The sequence below is a fragment of the Elgaria multicarinata genome, chromosome 2, assembly GCF_023053635.1.
Source record: "Elgaria multicarinata webbii isolate HBS135686 ecotype San Diego chromosome 2, rElgMul1.1.pri, whole genome shotgun sequence".
In the NCBI taxonomy this organism is placed as follows: domain Eukaryota; kingdom Metazoa; phylum Chordata; class Lepidosauria; order Squamata; family Anguidae; genus Elgaria; species Elgaria multicarinata.
The window spans coordinates 156,319,060-156,338,094 of record NC_086172.1 but is presented as its reverse complement, the minus strand read 5'-3'; the positions used below and the strand labels follow the sequence as shown (position 1 = coordinate 156,338,094).

Genomic DNA, 19,035 nt, shown 5'->3' with positions numbered 1-19,035 from the left:
CACTGAGTTTATTCACTCATCTCCTCCCTCTTCCCCCCTCAGTCCTCCTGCTAGTATCTCATCAGCCAATGCTGCCGGAAATCTACCTGCTCTTGCCTTGTTGTAAACTGCTGAGAGATTCTATTATATTAAGCAGTATATAAATGTTACAAATAAATAAATAGCCTTGTGAGTCTGCGGCTGAAAAAATAACCATCAGTTGCCGAGGAAATAACCAACAGTGCCCCTCCAAACAACACGATAATCAACAGTGGTTCAAATAGCCAACTCTGCACAGCGTTGGTTATTTCAACTAAATAATTAACCATTGGTTAAAGAACTCCCTCCACCCAACATGACAACCCACCGTGGGTTAAATAGCAGTCGACTATTTAAACCATCGTTGGTTACTGTGTTGTCTGAACCCAGTCATTCAGTTTCCCCTCCACCTCCAGTGCCTGTAACCAACGCCACAGGTAACCATGGGCGTCCCGGTTAATTGCTTGATTGCTCCTGCATTCTCTCCTGCCCAGCCACCTTATAGGTCTCTTGCCTACCCACCCCTGCAAGAAGCAGAGAGAAAATGAAAGGAACCTATAAAGCCCTACATGGCTTGGGACCACAATACCTGATGGAACGCCTCTCCTGACATGAACCTACCCGTACACTGCGCTCAACATCTAAGGTCCTCCTCCGAGTGCCTACTCCAAGGGAAGCTCGAAGGATGGCAACAAGGGAGAGGGCCTTTTCAGTGGTGGCCCCCCGACTGTGGAATGATCTCCCCGATGAGGCTCGCCTGGCGCCAACATTGTTATCTTTTCGGCGCCAGGTTAAGACTTTTCTCTTCTCCCAGGCATTTTTAACAGCTTTTTAACAGCATTTAACAACGTTAAGTTTGTTTTTAATGGACCCCACAATTGTTGTTTTTAAATGGATACTGTTGTTTTTATACTGTTTTTATGTGTGTGTGTGTTTTTAAATTGTATACTTTTAATGTTTACTATTTTTAAATGTTGTAAACCGCCCAGAGAGCTTCGGCTGTGGGGCGGTATATAAATGTAATTAAATAAATAAATTAATAAATAAACAGGCAGGAAACCACACTTGAGAAGACTGGGTGTGGTAGGTGGCCCTCAGGCCTTGCAGTGAAGAACACTGCTTTGTGAAGGCAAATCGTTCTACTTCCAGCAAAAAGAGTGGGAGTCAAATGATTCCCACCCACCCACCCTGCAATTCCCAGTTCTGTACTCCTCACACCCGTAGGCACACTCTTTGGGCACACACCAAGAACCCCAAACAATGCAAATGCCACCAGAACTCCTAAAGATGAACAAGAGGCTATAAAAATGAGCATCTCTAGGACACATGCAGCCAGCTTCCCACTGGTAAAACACCATTGCACAATGACCATTAGATTGAACAGGAAGGTAGTTGCTGCTGTTATCCAGGCCTAGAACCCCGCTGGTACTTTTGTCAGAACATTTCTAAAGGCAGACCAGGTTCTCCTTCAGTAGCAGGATGTGTTCTGGAGCCAGCAGCTTCTTAGATGGATGTTGACACAAGGGAGTCTCATTTCCCACTATGGGAACAGCCCTCATCTCGCAACGTAGGGGATTCTTTCGGTTCTTCTTGCAGATTGTGGCTGCCTTGACTTCAGGAAAGGAGTCCGTGTGACCGTTCAATCTGGACAATGGGGAGGAAGAAGGTGAACCACAGTGTCCTCAGCTCACCATGGAAGTTGGAACACAGAAGTTGCTCCAAATACTGTACCACTCGGTCTATTTTTTTTATCATGTGACCAGTCAAATTAAGCCTATGCTTAGCATGGGCAGATCTATATTGCCACAAATCCCATCTTACTGAAACAGATGGGGTGAATGAACATCGTGACTTAGCTTTCTTTCCTCGTGACTAAATGGTCAGCCTGAAGAATCCTTGAATGACCCCAGAAGACAGCACTTCCAGCATTTTGAACATCAGTTTCCCCTTGAAAGTTGTGGGCCCACTTTTTACTCTCTCGGATCAATATAGCTACTTTGATTGACCCTTGTCCAGGGGCAATCCTGGCCATTAAATGTGACCCTCCATCTAAACATTATTATTTTGCCAAGTTGGCACATCCCTGGAACTAGGTGGGCACGGAGGAGATGGAAGGGTGTCTGTTCAGCCATCCAAGTCACTTTGCTTCTGATGTATCTCCCTGCTACTGGACAACTGCTACGACCTATTTTCTAGCAGCTTATCTGGATGGATCTTCCACAGGCCAGGGTCCTTCCACAGCATTTCCATCACCCCAAGATCTTATTTTTCAGCACCTTCTTAAGTGTCATAATCAACCAGAGAAGAGTTATGGAATCAAGTGGAGATGTCCATTTCTTTGTGGACTAAGGGGCCACGGGGCAGGTTGGTGTACACATTAGAAGCCATATTTGCTTACATCCAAACCAAATCAATTCCAATTCACTTGAAAACCATTTTTTTAATGACAAATAAAAGTGTTTTACGCTGAATTAAACTACAAGACAGAGGAATTCACTTAGCGTGCTTCAAGCAGCAACAGCTTTTCTTTTTGCTCACCAATGTTTGAATGTCTCATGCTTTTTCTGTATTCTGAAAGGAAGGTTCCAACAATACCCCCCACCCCACCCCACCCCACCCCGGGACAAAAAAAGGAAGTTAAAGATAGAGGCCCTCTGGGGTGCCTTCTTGTTTCTTATAAAGAACGTTTTCTTTGGATTTCTTGAAGTCTTCGTTTGTTACTTTCATCCTCCGTTCCCGCAGAGCCATCAAGCCAGCTTCTGTGCAAATTGCCTGCCAGGAAGGGAAGCCACTGGTTAGCATCTCACTTCTATCAAATGCTGGGAAGAAGAAATATTCAAGTACGCTGTTGGCAATGCCTTTCAACATTGTCCAGCTACTTACACTTACTCAGGAGTAAGTCTCACTGTTCTGCAAGGGTGCAGGACTTCAGGCCTAGGGAGCAAATCCAGCCCCCCAGGGTTCTCAACCTGCCCCTTGGGGGGCTCCCCAAAAGGCCACGCCCCCTTCCCCCATCCCTGCCCTCTTTGCCCCATCGTTTGGTAGCTTGTTAGCTTTTGTGAAGTTCCCCACCCCACCCCATTCTAAAAGGCTGAAATGCCTCTCCTAAGACTTAATTACTTGCTGGCATTTGGGGGGTTTGGGACCCTACCCCTTTTGCCTTTATCCCTGCCCCACATTGAAATCCGCCCCCCAACCAAACATCTCTGACACGGAATCTGGCTCTTGGGTTAAAGAAGTTTCTCTAACACTTCTGTGCTGCAGGGGCCTTACTTCTGAGCGAGCCTGGACAGGATCAGGCTGTAATTCTGTTGTGATAGAAACCTAAGGTTGGTTCACCGATTAATTAAACAAAAAGGCAATTTGACTGTAATGCACAGTAGTCGCTACAGATGTTTGGTGTCCCTTTCCCTCCCTGCCTGGCACTTGACCCCCCATGGAAAAGGGCAATACTGTCCCAGGAAAGCCCAATGAGACATCTTACCAAGGCAAATCTGCAAACATCTGAGACGTCCCTAGATGCCAATGACGTCAGCACCCCTTCCCCGAAAACCACCACCACTGGATCCCCACCAGCTTTCACATAAAACAGTTACTCGTGTGAAGTTTTAGCCTCCTCCTGGGTTTCCACTTTCCCTGCTCTCGGGATGCAGGGGCAAAGTGTTCCAGCATTTCATTCTCTCCCCCAATGAGTTTTAGACAAGATTACAGGCCACGTCCCAAATATCAATGACTTTTTAACTTAAAGAGGGGCAGGCGGAAGTGTGCTGACCGTCATCTGCTTCAGTCTGGAAAGAGTCCCTTGACGCTGTGACATTTGCTATCAGGCAAAGGGAAGGATCCCAGTGCTGAACCCCCCCACCCCCCCACATGACTAAACTTTCCTAAAATCAGGAGTTTTCAGCAACCGTTCTTCTAATACCAGGTTTCCAACACTCTGCCAGAGTACCTGTGGATAATATTCCTCATGCCTACTATTCTGCCTGCCCCTCCTGGTTTTTTATTTTATACCAACTTTAAAATCTCTTCACTGGCTGCCAATTAGTTTCCGGGCAAAGTATACTTTATAGTTGGTTATCACCTTTAAAGCCCTACATGGTTTGGGTCTAGGTTACCTGCGGGATCGTCTTCTCCCGTACAATCCGCACCGCACACTCAAGTCCTCTGGGAAGTATTTATTTCAGCCAGCCCAAACTAGGCTGACAACTATTTCCCAGAGGACCTTCTCTTCTGCCACTCCCAGACTGTGCAATGGCCTGCCAGGAGAGATTCACCAACTTAACAGCCTTTCTGAATTTAAAAAAGCTATAAAGACTGATCTCTTCCAGCAGGCCTACCCAGTCGAATTCTAAGATGTCTGGCTGTTATTTTAATAATGTATTAGTTTTATATGTTTTTAACCAGTTTTATGTATTTTATAGTAATTTTGTATTTGATGTTGTTCCCTGATTTGATCCAGAGGAAGAGGCGGGTAAGAAATAAATGTATTATTATTATTACATTATTATTTCTTGAGATTTTTTTTTAAAAAATGGGATACTGCCATGCTGTAAAGCAAAGTATTGCTTTCCAGCAAGATTTTATTTTGGCTCAGTCTCCACCTCTGCCTTGTACTTAAGCTCTTGTGCAAGTTACTTTTTTTAAAAAAAAATTCTCACTACTTTCTCTTCTGGGAAAAGAGTGATTGGCCATGCCCACCATTTTGTGAGAGTCCCCACACCCTCAAGATTCCAACTGTGTCCACCGACGCAAAGGGGTTGGAGAACCTTAGGGTAAAGTAAAGTGAGGAAGGATGAAACATATGAGGAACAGAAGCTCAACTGATTGACTCTGAGAAGGGAAACTTAATTGGTATAAAAACAACAACAGAGCAAATCTTATGGCACCTTAAAGCTGAATAAATGTATTATATCATAAACTTTTGTGGAGTAAAGGGCACTTCATTAGATTTATGCATCTGATGAAGTGGACTGCAGTTCACAAGAGCTTATGCCAAAATAAATTTGGTAGCTCTTCAGGACACAAAGACCCTTTATTGTTTTTGCCACAACAGACAAACATGGCTCTCCCTCTGGGAATTAACAGACATCAAGAATCTTACCTTAATATCTGCACCAGAGAGATCATCTTTAGCCATAATCAGCTCATCTAGAGTAACGTCATCTGCCAGGGTCATCCTGCTGGTATGAATTTGAAAGATACGCTTCTTGGTTTTCTCGTCTGGCAGAGGGAATTCGATCTTCCTATCAATACGTCCTGGGAATTAGAAAATTTCAACCAGCTCAGATTTTTGCCTGAGGAAAAAACAAGGGAAGGCTTCCCTTGGGAGGGGGCTTCACACTGGATCTAAGCTGTTTTATTTCTTTAAATGAACAGGGTTTCTCATTATTGTTGTTGTTGTTGTGTTTATATCCCGCCTTTTTTCCTCTTAAGAAACCCAAGGCGGTGTACATAATCCAACTCCTCTCCATTTTATCCTCACAACAACAACCCTGTGGGGTAGGTTGGGCTGAGAATCTGTGACTGGTCCGAAGTCACCCAGTGGGCTTCCATGGCCGAGTGGGAACTAGAACCCAAGATCTCCCGACTCCCAGTCCAACACTTTAGCCACCACACCACAATGGCCATGCATTGCTATTTGTTACATCTATATCCTGCCTTTCTTCCAGGCACCTCAAAGGTGGCCTACGGAAGAGTTCCCAGGCCATTTCCCACCCAGGCCCTGACCAGCACAGTTCTGCTGAGCTTCAGCAAGGCCGCTGCATCGTATACCTTCAAACCCAGGCCTGAGGTCCAGCACACGCATCCTCGCCTCTCCCTTTCCACTCCTCCCTCGCTTCAAAGTCTGCCCTGTAAGCCAGCGATGGCAAACTTATGGCCCTCCCGATGTTTTGGCCTATAACTCCCGCCAGCCCTAGCCAACATAGCCAATAGTGAGGGATGATGGGACTTGTAATCCAAACATCTGGAAGGCCACAAGTTGCTCATCCCCCGCTGTAAGCTTTTCTTTTTGCTTATGCGGCTCTGTGAAGTGTCACATACAAGAAATAAAGACTAAGTTACAGAAAGGAAGAGAGCAGCTGATTTAGAATTCACTGTTTTTAGGCAGCTAAATATGACGTATGAAACTAACAAAAAGAACATGCAACACCAGGTTTTACCTGGCCTGATTAAGGCTGGATCCAACGTTTCTATTCTGTTCGTGGCCATGATCACTTTTACGTCTCCACGTGAGTCAAACCCATCTAACTGGTTCAGCAACTCCAACATCGTCCGCTGGATCTCCCTTTCGCCGCCCGAATTCGAGTCATATCTTTTGAAGCAGGAGGAAAACAGGACGAAAACTAAGAAAATTGCACCCAACAGTATCCAGGGAAAACATTTCCCTTTCCAGGCAATTTCCATTTCTTCCATTAAGAGACCATAGACAAATGAGATACAGGACAAACTGTGACTATGCAGAGAACTTTTTTCCCTAATTCAGAGTGTTCTCAAGGTTCAGTAGAACCTCTCTGGTTAAAGCCTGGACTACATAGTGAGGAAACCAGTATCTTTGAATTCCCAACCCAGTGGATGAAGTGGACTCAAACAGACCCGCTGTTTGAAGAAGTACTTTATTTTGTCATCCTGAACCTTCAGCTTCATTGGATGACCCCAGGTTTTGGTATTATGAGAGAGTGATCATTTCTTCTCCCTCTCATGCAACACAAAAACCCACACTGTGCTGTCTTTATTCTAAAAAGCAACTCTTTTAGGCTCCAATGCTAACTGTTACAAGTCTTACAAAAGGGTAGCCAGGTGAAAAAGATGACGGGGTTCCTACACCTTTAACAGGTGTTTAAACTATTCAAACTGAAATTCCCAACAATTAAAAGTGCAGGAGCCCCATCTTCTTTTCCAGCTAGCCACCCTACTTCCACAGCTAAAGCACAGTCTGCAGTTCTCTAACACTGATACCACAGGAGAATTTGTCATCATCCTATCTTCAAATTTACCCTACAAAAATGAGGGCTAGAAACTTTATAAAATGAAAGCTGGGATTATCAGGATTCTAGCAAAAGGAAAAGGTCCTTTGGGGAGGGCAGCACAGCCCTTGGACGCTATGAGGCTACATCAATGAATAGGTGGAGAGAAATGAAAAGCAATTCACAGAAATGCATTTGCTATGCTTCGCAAGGAAACGACTGCAAAGCCCTACCTTTTAGTACCTATTGCATCAATTTCATCGATGAAGACAATGGACGGGGCATGCTCCTCAGCTACCCGAAACAGTTCACGGACAAGCTTTGGACCATCTCCCAAGTACTTCTGTATAAGCTCAGAGCCGACCACTCTCAGGAAGGTGGCAGAGGTCTGATTTGCCACTGCTTTGGCTAATAGCGTTTTACCTGTTTGATTTTGAAAATACAGGGAAGTTAGAGCTTGTACCGACTGTTGCTCATACGTATCACACAAGCAGGCATTCAGTGGTGCAAATCAGAACTACTGACAAGGTTCCCTTACTGCCTATGACAGGTCAACTTTGCATTTAAGCCAATGAACAATTTAGCTACCCCCTTGAAAGTATTTATGTACTTCAAGTTGGTCAGGCATAATTTCCTGGACCTAGTAAGTGGGGGGACGGTCTTCTGTTCATGCCTGGTCATACCCTCTCTACTCTCCCTGTGTGCACCTCCACCATCCTTTCCCAGGCACAAAGTAAAATCTGATCTGGTAGAATACGAAATTCACCAGCCCCTTGGATCTCATTAAATCTACTGTCCGTCCCTGGGATAAACTTCCCTGGAGTGTAGGAAGAGTAACACAGGATGCAGGCACGTGCAAGCCTAATACTGTATCTTGCTCAAGGTTCAAGAGGTAATGCTTAACCAAGCCCTGAGCAATCTGTAGAATGGGTCTAAGAAATGCAGGTTATTGGGGGAGACCAGTAAACACATATATAGATGACAATGACAATCAGCTTCTATGAATGGGCCCACAGAGATGAACTGAAGATGTAGAACAGGGATGGGGAACATGTGGTCTCCCAGATGCTCTTGGACTGCAACTCCCATCAGTCTAGCCAGCAGCGCCAATGGTGAGGAATGACAGGAGTTGCAGCCCAGCCACATCTCTTACTCCTTGAATTAGCTCTTACTCCAGACACTGATCAGAGCTACGAATTAAGGTTTGTTTTGCTAAATAAATACCACCTTGCTTTAGCTACAGATGAGAATGGTTTGAAAGGCCCAATGCAGGCCATCCTTTCAAACAGGACTGGGCAGCCTGCAGCCCCTACCACCTTGCCTACCATTTTTTTAAAAATATTGCTTTGTTTTTTTTAAAAAAATCCCCCCACCCACCCCATCCCAGTGAAAATGGCTCCTAGACTCCCCACAGTCTTTAGAAGAGCAGCTGTATGATCCCTTTGCACAGTATGAAGGCCAGCCAGCTGCCAAGGAAATGCATGTGTTTTCAGCCCTTCCTCAAGCATATAAACTTCTATGCACAACCCATGTTATTCCAGACCTCCTAGAATAGTGCCAGGGATGGCAGCAATGCCCTGCCTCCAACTTCCAGGCAGAACATCTAGGAGACCTCACAAGCCATATGCCAACCATGGGATGCGGCTCTGAGTGACATGGAGAACTCCCAAGAGTTGGTTTTTGATTTATTGCGTGTATTACCTATAGATATTACAAACTAGAAGGGAAAAATAGAAAGAAAGCAAAGGGTAGTACCTGTGCCAGGTGGCCCATAAAGAATCACTCCTTTCGGTGGCTTGATTCCCATCTCTTCATAATACTCAGGATGGGTCAAAGGTAGCTCCACAGATTCCTGTAGGGGAGGAAACGGCACGTACCATCAAAGCACTGAACAATCCTCATATCAGCCTCAGGAAATGGCACTATGGTTCCTCCCAGTTCAGAAATCAAACATCAGGCAACTTTTTGATGACCAAGATCCAGAATTTTTAAAGATGAATGCAGCCATACATCGGGTTGGATCCTGACACTTAGTCAGGCTTAGAGTAGACCCACTTGAACTCAAGGGAGCAAGTTCAGATAGTCATGACTTAGTCCCACTGATTTCAATGGGTCTATTCTACGCATAACTAATTCTGGATCTAACTCGCTGTCTTCTAACAGGCAATAGACCAAAGTCAGTGCTACTCTGGGGTAACTGCTCTTCTGGGAGCTATGCTAGAGATAGGTTTACAACAAGTTGGAAGTAAAGACAACTATTCCCTCTTGGTACAAACAAAGGAGGCAAAAATTTGTTAATATATACACGTCTTGGTTTTCACAACAGGATGCTGTCCCCGGGGGTGGGGAGGTCATTTGTACAGATTAACTAGTTCCTTTGAAAATTATGGCTCATCAATAAACATTAGCACCAGAACAGCGTAGTGGCTGGAGCGTCAAGCTTGGACTCAATGGCCTTGTAGGCCCCTTCTATTTTTATTTATTTATTTATTTATTTATTTATTACATTTTTATACCGCCCAATAGCCGAAGCTCTCTGGGCGGTTCACAAAAATTAAAACCACAATAAAACAACCAACAGGTTAAAAGCACAATTACAAAATACAGTATAAAAAAGCACAACCAGGATAAAACCACACAGCAAAACTGATACAAGATTAAGATACAGAGTTAAAACAGTAAGATTTAAATTTGAGTTAAAATTAAGTGTTAAAATATTGAGAGAATAAAAAGGTCTTCAGCTGGTCTTCTAACTCTGCTACTCTATGATTCTATAAGAGAATCTCAAGGAAGTCTCTTGGGGAATTTACTGTTGCGAGGTTAAAATGTACAATCTCCTTGGAATGGGTTGTGATACAAATGTTAAAAGATAAAAGGTTTGTGGTAAGCAGTCATCTCTTCGTATTGAGTTAGGCAAAATACCACAGGAGCTTTATGTGAAAGTCACTGAGCAATGGGATCCATCAAAGAAAAACTGAAGCAGGATTTATACTACATCTTTTAAAAATAAGTTAAGAGGCGTGTTAGCACTGCCTGATAACGGAAGATGCTGCCAGAAGTATGAATACCTTGATTTCTTGAATCTGGTTATCCAAGCCCCCAATATCTGCATATGTCTCTTGCGGGGCTTTCTCCACTTTCATCACTGTAACGAGAGGATCTGTGTCATCCATCAGGACTCCTATGACAGCGTGGACCTAAATAAAAATAACAGGCAGCAGCACTAATCAACGAAGTACCATGATGGTCAAATGAAAACGCATTCATTGGAGTGTTTCTCCCATTATGAGCAAGACCAAAAGTCCGTGGGCCAGTCAACAAGGTCAAAATCAGTTCCGGAAATTTGCTTGCCAGCAGCAAGCACCCGACTCCTCTGACGAGGGTGCTCAGGACCTCACCAGTCCCTTCCCCAGAGCTCTGCAAATTGCCAAGAACTAATAGGCAGGGGAGTGTCTGAGGTCCAGCCAAAGGTTGACGTGAGACCACATCTACCCTCACTTGCATTCATCAATGCCTTGGGGGAGGGATAGGCAACCCTTCTCTCATGTCATGCTGAGCTTTGGAGCAGGAAAAAGCAGCACAGGAGATTTGGGCTGCTTCTGCAGCAGCCCAAACCTGTGATATGAGAGGACACAAAGCCCCCCGCAATGCTGGTGTACCCCAAATTCTCTGATTCACACAGAAGATGGGTCAGCATTTGGCCTGCTACTGAGCTACGCCAGTATGCCTTGGCCTCCCTCCACAGACTGGGTCCTGACCAGGGATGCAGCTGCATGCAGATTGAGTTGGGTGACCCAGCCCAGTCACACAGACATCTGCAGCATCTCAGCAGCGATTCCCATGAATGCAGCAGCAGGTGGGAAAAAACCTTCTGAACTACAGACATTGTGGACAGATTGCAGCAGCCTGACCTGTGAACAGATCAAGGCATATGTCATGATCCCCATACAACCGAAAGCACATGTTCACGTGCGGATAGCTCCGGCTGCATCATTACAAGCCATGTTGCTCTACTGATTGCAAGCAACCCAAGAAATTGTTCTCTACTGACACTTTGCTTTGAGTCCTATCCCGTCAGGCACTCACCTTGCCACCTGTCCCCACTGATCTGGCCTCATGAGCTTCCTCTGAGCCTTGGTGAGGCCCAACAAGCACTCAGCAGCCATCCCCCCTCGCTCCGGAAGTTACTCATTTCCCACCGTTGCATAAGCGGGGCCTTTACAGCTGCAGTTTACACAATAGCGGAAATGCACAAATTTACAGAGCCTCCATTGTGCGCAACAATGGAGGCTCTGGAAATTGTTCATTCCCCCCCACCCACCCATTGCATCTGCACTCAGGCGGGTGCCCACAACATCCCTAGTTTTGACTCCCATGTCGAGCAGCCCTAGGCGGAGCTGCAGACAAGCAATCACTTCCTCACAAAAATGCTGGGGGGTTTCTTAAATGAAAAATGCCATAGTGTGTGTTTATTTGGTTTTTTTGCTTTTCCTCATTGTACCTTTCTGCTCCAATCCAGTGAAAGTCACAGCCTGCTCCTGTTCAAATCAATAGGACTTCAGAGAACTGCAATTAATTTACCCAACAATCAGCTTTCTCTGCATTGGGGCCTTTACTGCCTCTGTTGCTCTCCTCTCAATTCTCTCCACTACATTTGCATCCTCCTTCAAAATCGACATGATCAGACTATAACAGGGAGCTGAAACTGGCATGATGCAAACCTAGGTTGCAGAAAAGGGAGAATTTGGCTTCTCCTCTCCCTCAACAGTTTTCATTCAAGTTGGTCGTCGTAAGAACCATATAACCTTGTTATATGTCCATCAGTGGGGACAGGTGGGTCTGCCTGTTTTCCTCTTCCCTCCTCATCCCCTTTTCTTTTCATGTCCTGTTTCTTAGACTGCAAGCCTGCAGGCATGGACTGTGTTGTTTGCCTTATGTAAGCTGCTCTGGGAGCCATTTCAGCTGAGAGAGGTAAAAATGCTTTAAATAAATAAATACTGATAAGTTTACCTATTTCCAGTGCTTTGGATCAGAAGCAGACTTTAAAGATGACATGAATTACCTTATGATTAAGCAGAACTGAACACCCTGGCTCCAGCAGATCCTTGTCTACAAAGGAGAGAATGCTGACATAGTGCTCTGACCCCACCGATGTAGATACGATGGCATGATTATCGTCAATGATCTCCTCCAGTGTCCCTACAGACATTGGGGTCCCTCTCAGATCATCCACCTTTGATCTCTCTTCCTGCAGACAAAAATAAGTTGTAATTACATGTTGTTCATCAACCCACCGACTTTCTATGTCTTCTGTAGAGCCAAAACTGATAGGGCCCCCAATTTGTTGGCCGTCTCGCCCCTAAAAAACAGAGCCAATGGCTAAGCATATGCAAGTTAGGAGGGCAAGGACCTCAGATTAATGCCATTATGTTAGAGGAGAAAGGTTCAGAGACCAGCTAAATAATAATAATAATAATAATAATAATAATAATAATAATAATAATAATTCTTACCTGCCTCTCCCTCTGGATCGAGGTGGGGAACCACATTAAAAACAATATAATGCATAAAACTAGTTAAAAGAGCATATAAAAGCATCTTAAAATTCTTAGGTTTAAAATTCATCTGGGTAGGCCTGCCAGAAGAGTCTTTATGGCTGTCTTAAACTCAAAGAGAGTATTAAGCCAACGAATCTCCTCCGGCAGGCCATTCCACAGTCTGGGGGCGACAGAAGAAAAGGTCCTCTGGGTAACAGTTGCCAGCCTAGTTGTAGCTAACTGGAGTAAACCCTTCCTAGAGGACCTGAGTGTGTGGGGCGGATTGTATGGGAGAAGGCGATCCTGCAGGGAACTTGGACCCAAACCATGTAGGGCTTTAAAGGTAATAACCAACACTTTATACTTCACCCAGAAACTAATTGGCAGCCAGTGAAGTGATTTTAAAGTTGGTGTAATATGGTCACCCCTAAGTAACCATATTACCAACCTGTGACCAACCTGGCTGCCATATTTTGAACTAGTTGAAGTTTCCGGACTGGACACAAAGGCAGCCCTATGTAGAGCACATTGCAGAAGTTGAGCCTCGAAGTTACCAGAATGTGCACTACCGACTTTAGGTCTTCCAACTCTAGGAAGGGGCGCAGCTGGCATATAAGCTGAATCTTCAGTTAATATTGACAGAGAGCTTCCCAGACTTTCCCCTCAGTAGAGGGGAAATCTCTGTTACCAGATGGGAGCTGGCTGATTTTTTTATGTGGCCATAACGTGGGCTTCCTGCTCAGACTCACTATTTCTCTTAACACTGTGACTTGTGTCCAGCAACGTTGGTTGGAACATTTGGCTGCAAATGTGGAAGGTAGATGAACAAGTGACTTTTGTTACAGCAAAGGATAAAAAAAAGTTAGCAACCAAAAACAAAACATAAGGTAACTGGAGGAGGTGCAGGCAGGAGGAATCATTTTCTTCTCAATATGTACCTCTTGCTTTTCTTCCAAAGGTTTCATCTGTTCCTGGTTTCTGATGAATTCTTCCTCCATCAAAAGGTAATCTTTAATTCTTTCCAGCTTCAACAGTTTGAGTCTGCACTGGGTGTGAGGGGTTACTATAACGAAAGAAGAAGGCACAGCCAAGCAAAGTTAAAATACAGAACAAAATATTCCATTTCTGTGGTGAAGCTGCAGGGAGAAGAGATTGTGAACACTGTTATTGCTTTTAATTGTGTTTTAATTAGCTCATTTTTATGTTTTAGTCAATATTCTGTTTTATTTCTATTTTATTATTATTTAACTGGCTTGAGTACCATTTTTGGCAAAAAAGGCAATATATAGAAATATTTAATAAACAAACACTTTTATTTCTAAGAAATGAATATGATGATTCATTATTTAGAGGATAGTTTTAATGTGGCTAAAATATGCAATCATTTTTAGAAAATAATCAGAACATAATTTCATTTTCATTTCTGTTATCACATTTCTATACTGCCCAATAGCCAAAGTTCTCTGGATGGTTCACAAAAAATAAAATCCTAAAATTCAAGATGATAAAGCAAAATACACAATCCTTAGCATAAAAATTTAAAACAACGTGAAAGAGCGAAAAACGTCGAAGAATAATTTACCAGGACCAAATAAAAGGATTCACTTTAAAAAGTCCTATCGTATGCCATCAAATGCATGTGAGTGGAGGACAGTCTTAACCTAGCATCTAAAAGATGTCAATGTTGGTGCCAGGCAGACCTCCCGAAGGGGAGCATTCTACAATCGGGGGGGGGGGGGGCAACTACCAAGAACGCCCTCCCTCCCCATTGAACATCAGTGCTAAAAGTGGCAAATGGCTGGACATCTACAAGCTCAGAGTCCTGGATTCCATGACACAGTCATATGCAGATGTTAAAAATAGCAGCTGCTACTTTGTACTGTCTTGCTCAGTACAAAGACCATCGGTCTGTCTTGCTCAGTACGGATTATTCGCTCCCTAATTTTTTCAAACAGATGCCTCTCCCAGCTCAGATAACCTCAGCTTTTCAAGCCGAGATGCCCAGGAATAAATTGGGGACCTTCTATATGTGCCCTTCTGCTTAGCTCTGGCCCCTCTATTACCGGTAGTTGTGCACAAACCAATGGCCCTCACCCAGTGGAAGTTTGCTGGCAGCATCTGGTCCCTTTGTTTTCTTCTTCTTTTTCCCCACTCGGGTTGGAACGGGGGGCTCATATTTCTTCTTCTTGTCCTTTTTATTTTAAAAACCAAGCAGAAAGAGTCAGAACTGTGACAGAGTTGGCTCCACTTCTTTAACTCAGTGGTTTTCAGACATCTTCCCCCCATAGATCACTTGGAAATTGCTGGTGGGCCACTTAGTAAACTTACATAACAAAGCACAAATGTAACATGCATTTCAATTTAAAACAATCACGGGCTCATGGCCAGGCTGCTGAGAATATTTTTGACCAGACGCTTTCATTTACTTACTTTGTCATCCTTCTTGCCACCTCCAGGACCATGTCCACCACTCTGGCTTTGACCCTAATGGGGAAAAAATCAAGTGAAACTCAATATCAGCCCACCTTGCATGCTGGAAATATAAACTTCATGATATTCAAACATTTCTACCACGAATTAAGTTCCATTCATTTCAGTGGGGTGTACTACTAACAAGGTTTCTATCCTAACTACACCTTCTAGGAAACAGGTCTCAAATGATTTCAGCAGAAATTACTTCTGAGAAAACATGGTTAGAATCACATTGCATATGTGTTTAGGACCGCAATCATATGACTGTGCAAAATGGACCTGTACTTACAGCATCCTAAACTAAATGGATAGATTACCATCTGCAATCATAGACATATTAACAAAAGAATACATTTTAAAACTAGTCTGCAAGGGTAAGACTCCACAGCTACTTATTTTTCTAACAGAATTGCTTCAGAGTAATTGCTTTGAACACAGCAATTCTGAAGAAACATTCAATCAGTTATATTTTGAGACCTAGCCACAAGACTATAGTGGCGTGCAATCCAATCCAAGGCACATTTATTTAGAAATAAATCCAATATTATTCAAAGGGGTTTACTCCTAAAGAAGAGTGCATAAGATTGGATCCTAAGAGATTAAGCAGTGAACCAGAAAGTCCCTAAATCAAATCTCTTCTCTCACATGAACACAATAAGTAGTTCTAGATTAACATCTCTCTCTCTTTCCCAGCTGTAACATGGGCAGAGCAATATTGACCTACCTTACAGGGTTGTTGTACGCATTACTGAGATAATATATAGAAAACATTCTAAATTTTCTAAAGCACTATAAATTTACATATAGGTACATATTTGACATGGGAATTCCTGAGGTGGTGGGGCAGTTACCTGAGTAGTCAGAAAGTTTCCCCTGACCAGACCATTCTATATGCTCAGGCCAGAAATTAAAATTTATCTATCAAGTTTACACACTGCACCTTTAGTATAAGTGCTCCCAGGGCTAGTTCCAACAAAAGAATGCTGACTGCCTCACACAAAACAATCTTCTTCTGATAATAAGAAGTAGCCACATTGCCCCTTATAAATTGGAAGCTGATATTATATTTTTTGGGGAAATGTCATGTAGATAATAGTTCCAGCCTTTAATTCAGCAGGCTTTGATTTTTGAGTCAAGGTACCCCAGAGCTAAGCCCTCTAGTACCTATTTTTGCTTTGGGTCTGTTCAGACAACACGCTAAGCCATGGTTAGGCCGCTAACCCTTTTGCAACACACAGTTACTGAGGGTGTTTAAATCGTGGTTATGTAGCTACCATGGTTAGGAATGGCTCACATGACACACTAAGTCATGGTTCACACGACATACTAAACCATAACGTTTAGCTCAAAATGCTTAACTACCGTGGCTTAGCGTGTAATCTGAAAAGAATCAACGAAGAATCAAACCGAAGATAAATGCAGTTAGATAAAAGTGCCTTGATAATGCATAGGGCAGATTTCATTCACTATTGAAGTCAGTTACACACTGTGCACAGGAGACATATCTGCTATGTAAAGCATAGAGCTGTCCCAAAGCGCAACAAGTAACATGTTCATGTGTTAATTTATGTTATTAGCTACCTGAGGTGGCTCTATTTGTATTACCAAAAGGTAGGATATTTCTATTATGTATTTATCCATCAACATAAGGGCTATTCATAATTGTGTCTATGCTATTTTTGAATATTGTTATATTTACTGCTGTTCATTTGTTACGTTATGAACCACTTTCACCACAATTTTGTGGAAAAGCAGTAAACAAATAAATAGATGACAAGAAGGATATGATTCATATTCATAATATTAGATTCTCTCTCCTCCCCATACACAGAAATCCACAAATATCTCTCTGCATGCATGATGCATGTCACACACAAAGAGAGAACGTGTGTACACATTTATAAAGAGTACAGCAGCCTTCCCCAACCAGGCGCCCTCCAGAATTGTTTGGACTGTAAGTCCAGCATGCTGGGAGTTGTACTCCAACACGCATGGAAGGCTGTTGTAGATATTTATTCAGATATGTTGCAGGGGTATGTAATGTTTTCACTTCAGAGGATGAAATTGAAGATGGACATGAAACCAATTAAATGTACGGCGTGAAGAAAGTGGACAGGGAAACCTTTTTCTTCCTCTCTCATAATACTAGAACACAATGGGGGTCATCCCATGGCGCATATTAGAGGGAAATTCAAATAAATGGAAGTCCCTTCTTCACACAGCACATAGTTAAATTCACTTCCACAAGACGGAATGATGGCCACCCACTCGGATGGCTCTGAAAGGGGACTGGACAAATTCATGGAATATAAGGCTATCGATGGTCACTAGTCCTGATGGCTATATCCAGTGTCAGAGGCAGTATACCTACGTACACCAGTCGCTGGGGAACATGGACAGGAGGGTGGGTGTTACACTCATGTCTCGCTTATGGGTTTCCCTATGGGCAACTGTGGGAACAGAGTGCTGGACTACACGGACCTTTGGTCTGATCCAGCATCAGGGCTCTTCTTACGTCCTTATCTAACTTCAGACCCCAAAACACTGCACTTCAGCACAGCAATCTCGCATCCGAACCCTTACAGCGACCTCCCAAAACGAGCTCGGCTTCCTTCGCGCCTCTCCACGGGGAAGTCAGAGCATCCTGCCCACCAAGGCCACCTCTCGCATACAGGGCTGGGAAGCGCCGATGACATCGCACAACACCGCGAAGCGCACGGAGGCCGCGGGAAAGGAAAGGGAGAGACGGTCCCCGTTCAGGAGGAGCCCGGCCCACCTCTTTCCCCTTCTCGCAACATCGCACCCTCTAAGGGGTCGCCCTCAAGCCAAGGGACGCCGCGCTACTCGCCCGTTCGCGCACTCACCATTCTGCTCACTCACTGCCCGACACCGGAAATATAGCGGCTGCACAAAGCGGCGGAAGCGGAAGCGAGCGCGTGTACGGGACGCGACGAGGATCAAACGGCTGCTGACGAGAGGAACGCGAAGGGCAGGGCGGAGCCGAGGGATTTCAGGCGCTTGGCAAAAGGGGGGCTCGGGTGGGTCCAGGACCTACGATGTCTATGGAGGCCAGAGAAAGGGCACCGCTATGGCTACTGTATTACCTCCGGGTGGGAGTGAGGGGTTTCTTCCAGTTTACCAAGTAGGGTAATTTTGCCCAACTTGGCACCCTTGACTACAACTCCCATAATCCCCAATCATTGTCCAAGCTAGCTGGTGCTGATGGAAGTTGTAGTCAGAGAGAGAGAGAGAGAGAGAGAGAGAGAGAGAAGGCACGCAGCTGAGGAAGGCTGAACTCGCGAGTTTTAGAGAATGTTTTTTAATAATAATAATAATAATAATAATAATAATAATAATAATAATAATAATTCTTACCCGCCTCTGTATTTTGATAGAGGCGGGGAACAACAGTAAATACAAAATACATAAAACTGAATTAAAACGTAATATACATTGTTAAAACATTTGAAATATTCATAGGCTCAAACTTTTTTAAGGTAACTTCTGACATATAAACTTACTATATATAATCAATAGTCCATTTAGGGCGCAAATCTAGCCTATGCATGTATAGATAGAACTGAGTCCTTCAACTCCCAGCATTCCTCCAGCCAGCCACGTAGACTGGGCATGCTGGGTATTGTAGGACTTTTTTCTGTCTAAATGTGTAGAACTGCAACCTTAATAAAATTAATTAATTAAATTTAATAAATAACAAGATTTTTGAAAAGTGTTTATATTCAAACTTTAAAGGCTTTACAATGTTCTCAAAGTAGTTCATAATCAAGAACACAAATCGTAAGTAATATTTAACCCAGTGAAAACTGTAATATCAGACAAATAATTTAAAATAAGCAGCACCATATCTTACACCGACCAAGTAAGACCTTTCTTAGGCCTTAGCTAGACCTAAGGGTTATCCCAGGCAAATGGAGGCGTCGTCCCTGCCTGCTCCTGGGATCCCCTGTGTGTCGTTTGCATGCATAGGGATGACACCGGGACGATCCCAGGATATAGGCCTTGTCTAACCATGGCCTTAGAGA

General features: G+C 43.8%; 1 protein-coding gene across 1 annotated transcript; it reads right to left on the bottom strand.

The window, feature by feature from the left end:
• Positions 1-2,438: 2,438 nt before the first annotated feature.
• On the bottom strand, positions 2,439-17,929 carry PSMC1 (proteasome 26S subunit, ATPase 1). Its single transcript, XM_063117955.1, has 11 exons — positions 17,857-17,929; positions 14,951-15,004; positions 14,615-14,711; positions 13,459-13,583; positions 12,046-12,231; positions 10,052-10,180; positions 8,739-8,835; positions 7,217-7,406; positions 6,180-6,331; positions 5,120-5,274; positions 2,439-2,790 (listed from the first exon to the last, which is right to left on the bottom strand). The coding sequence occupies exons 1-11, from the start codon at positions 17,857-17,859 to the stop codon at positions 2,656-2,658; spliced, it is 1,323 nt and encodes a 440-aa protein (XP_062974025.1). The 5' UTR covers positions 17,860-17,929; the 3' UTR covers positions 2,439-2,655.
• Positions 17,930-19,035: the final 1,106 nt, after the last annotated feature.

Excerpts from the sequence above, each read along its gene's own strand:
- PSMC1 (XM_063117955.1), bottom strand. Across the intron at positions 13,584-14,614 it reads TGCCAGCAAACTTCCACTGG|TAACCCCTCACACCCAGTGC; the intron begins GTGAGGGCCATT and ends CTTTCGTTATAG. Across the intron at positions 2,791-5,119 it reads TCTCTGGTGCAGATATTAAG|GCAATTTGCACAGAAGCTGG; the intron begins GTAAGATTCTTG and ends CCTTCCTGGCAG.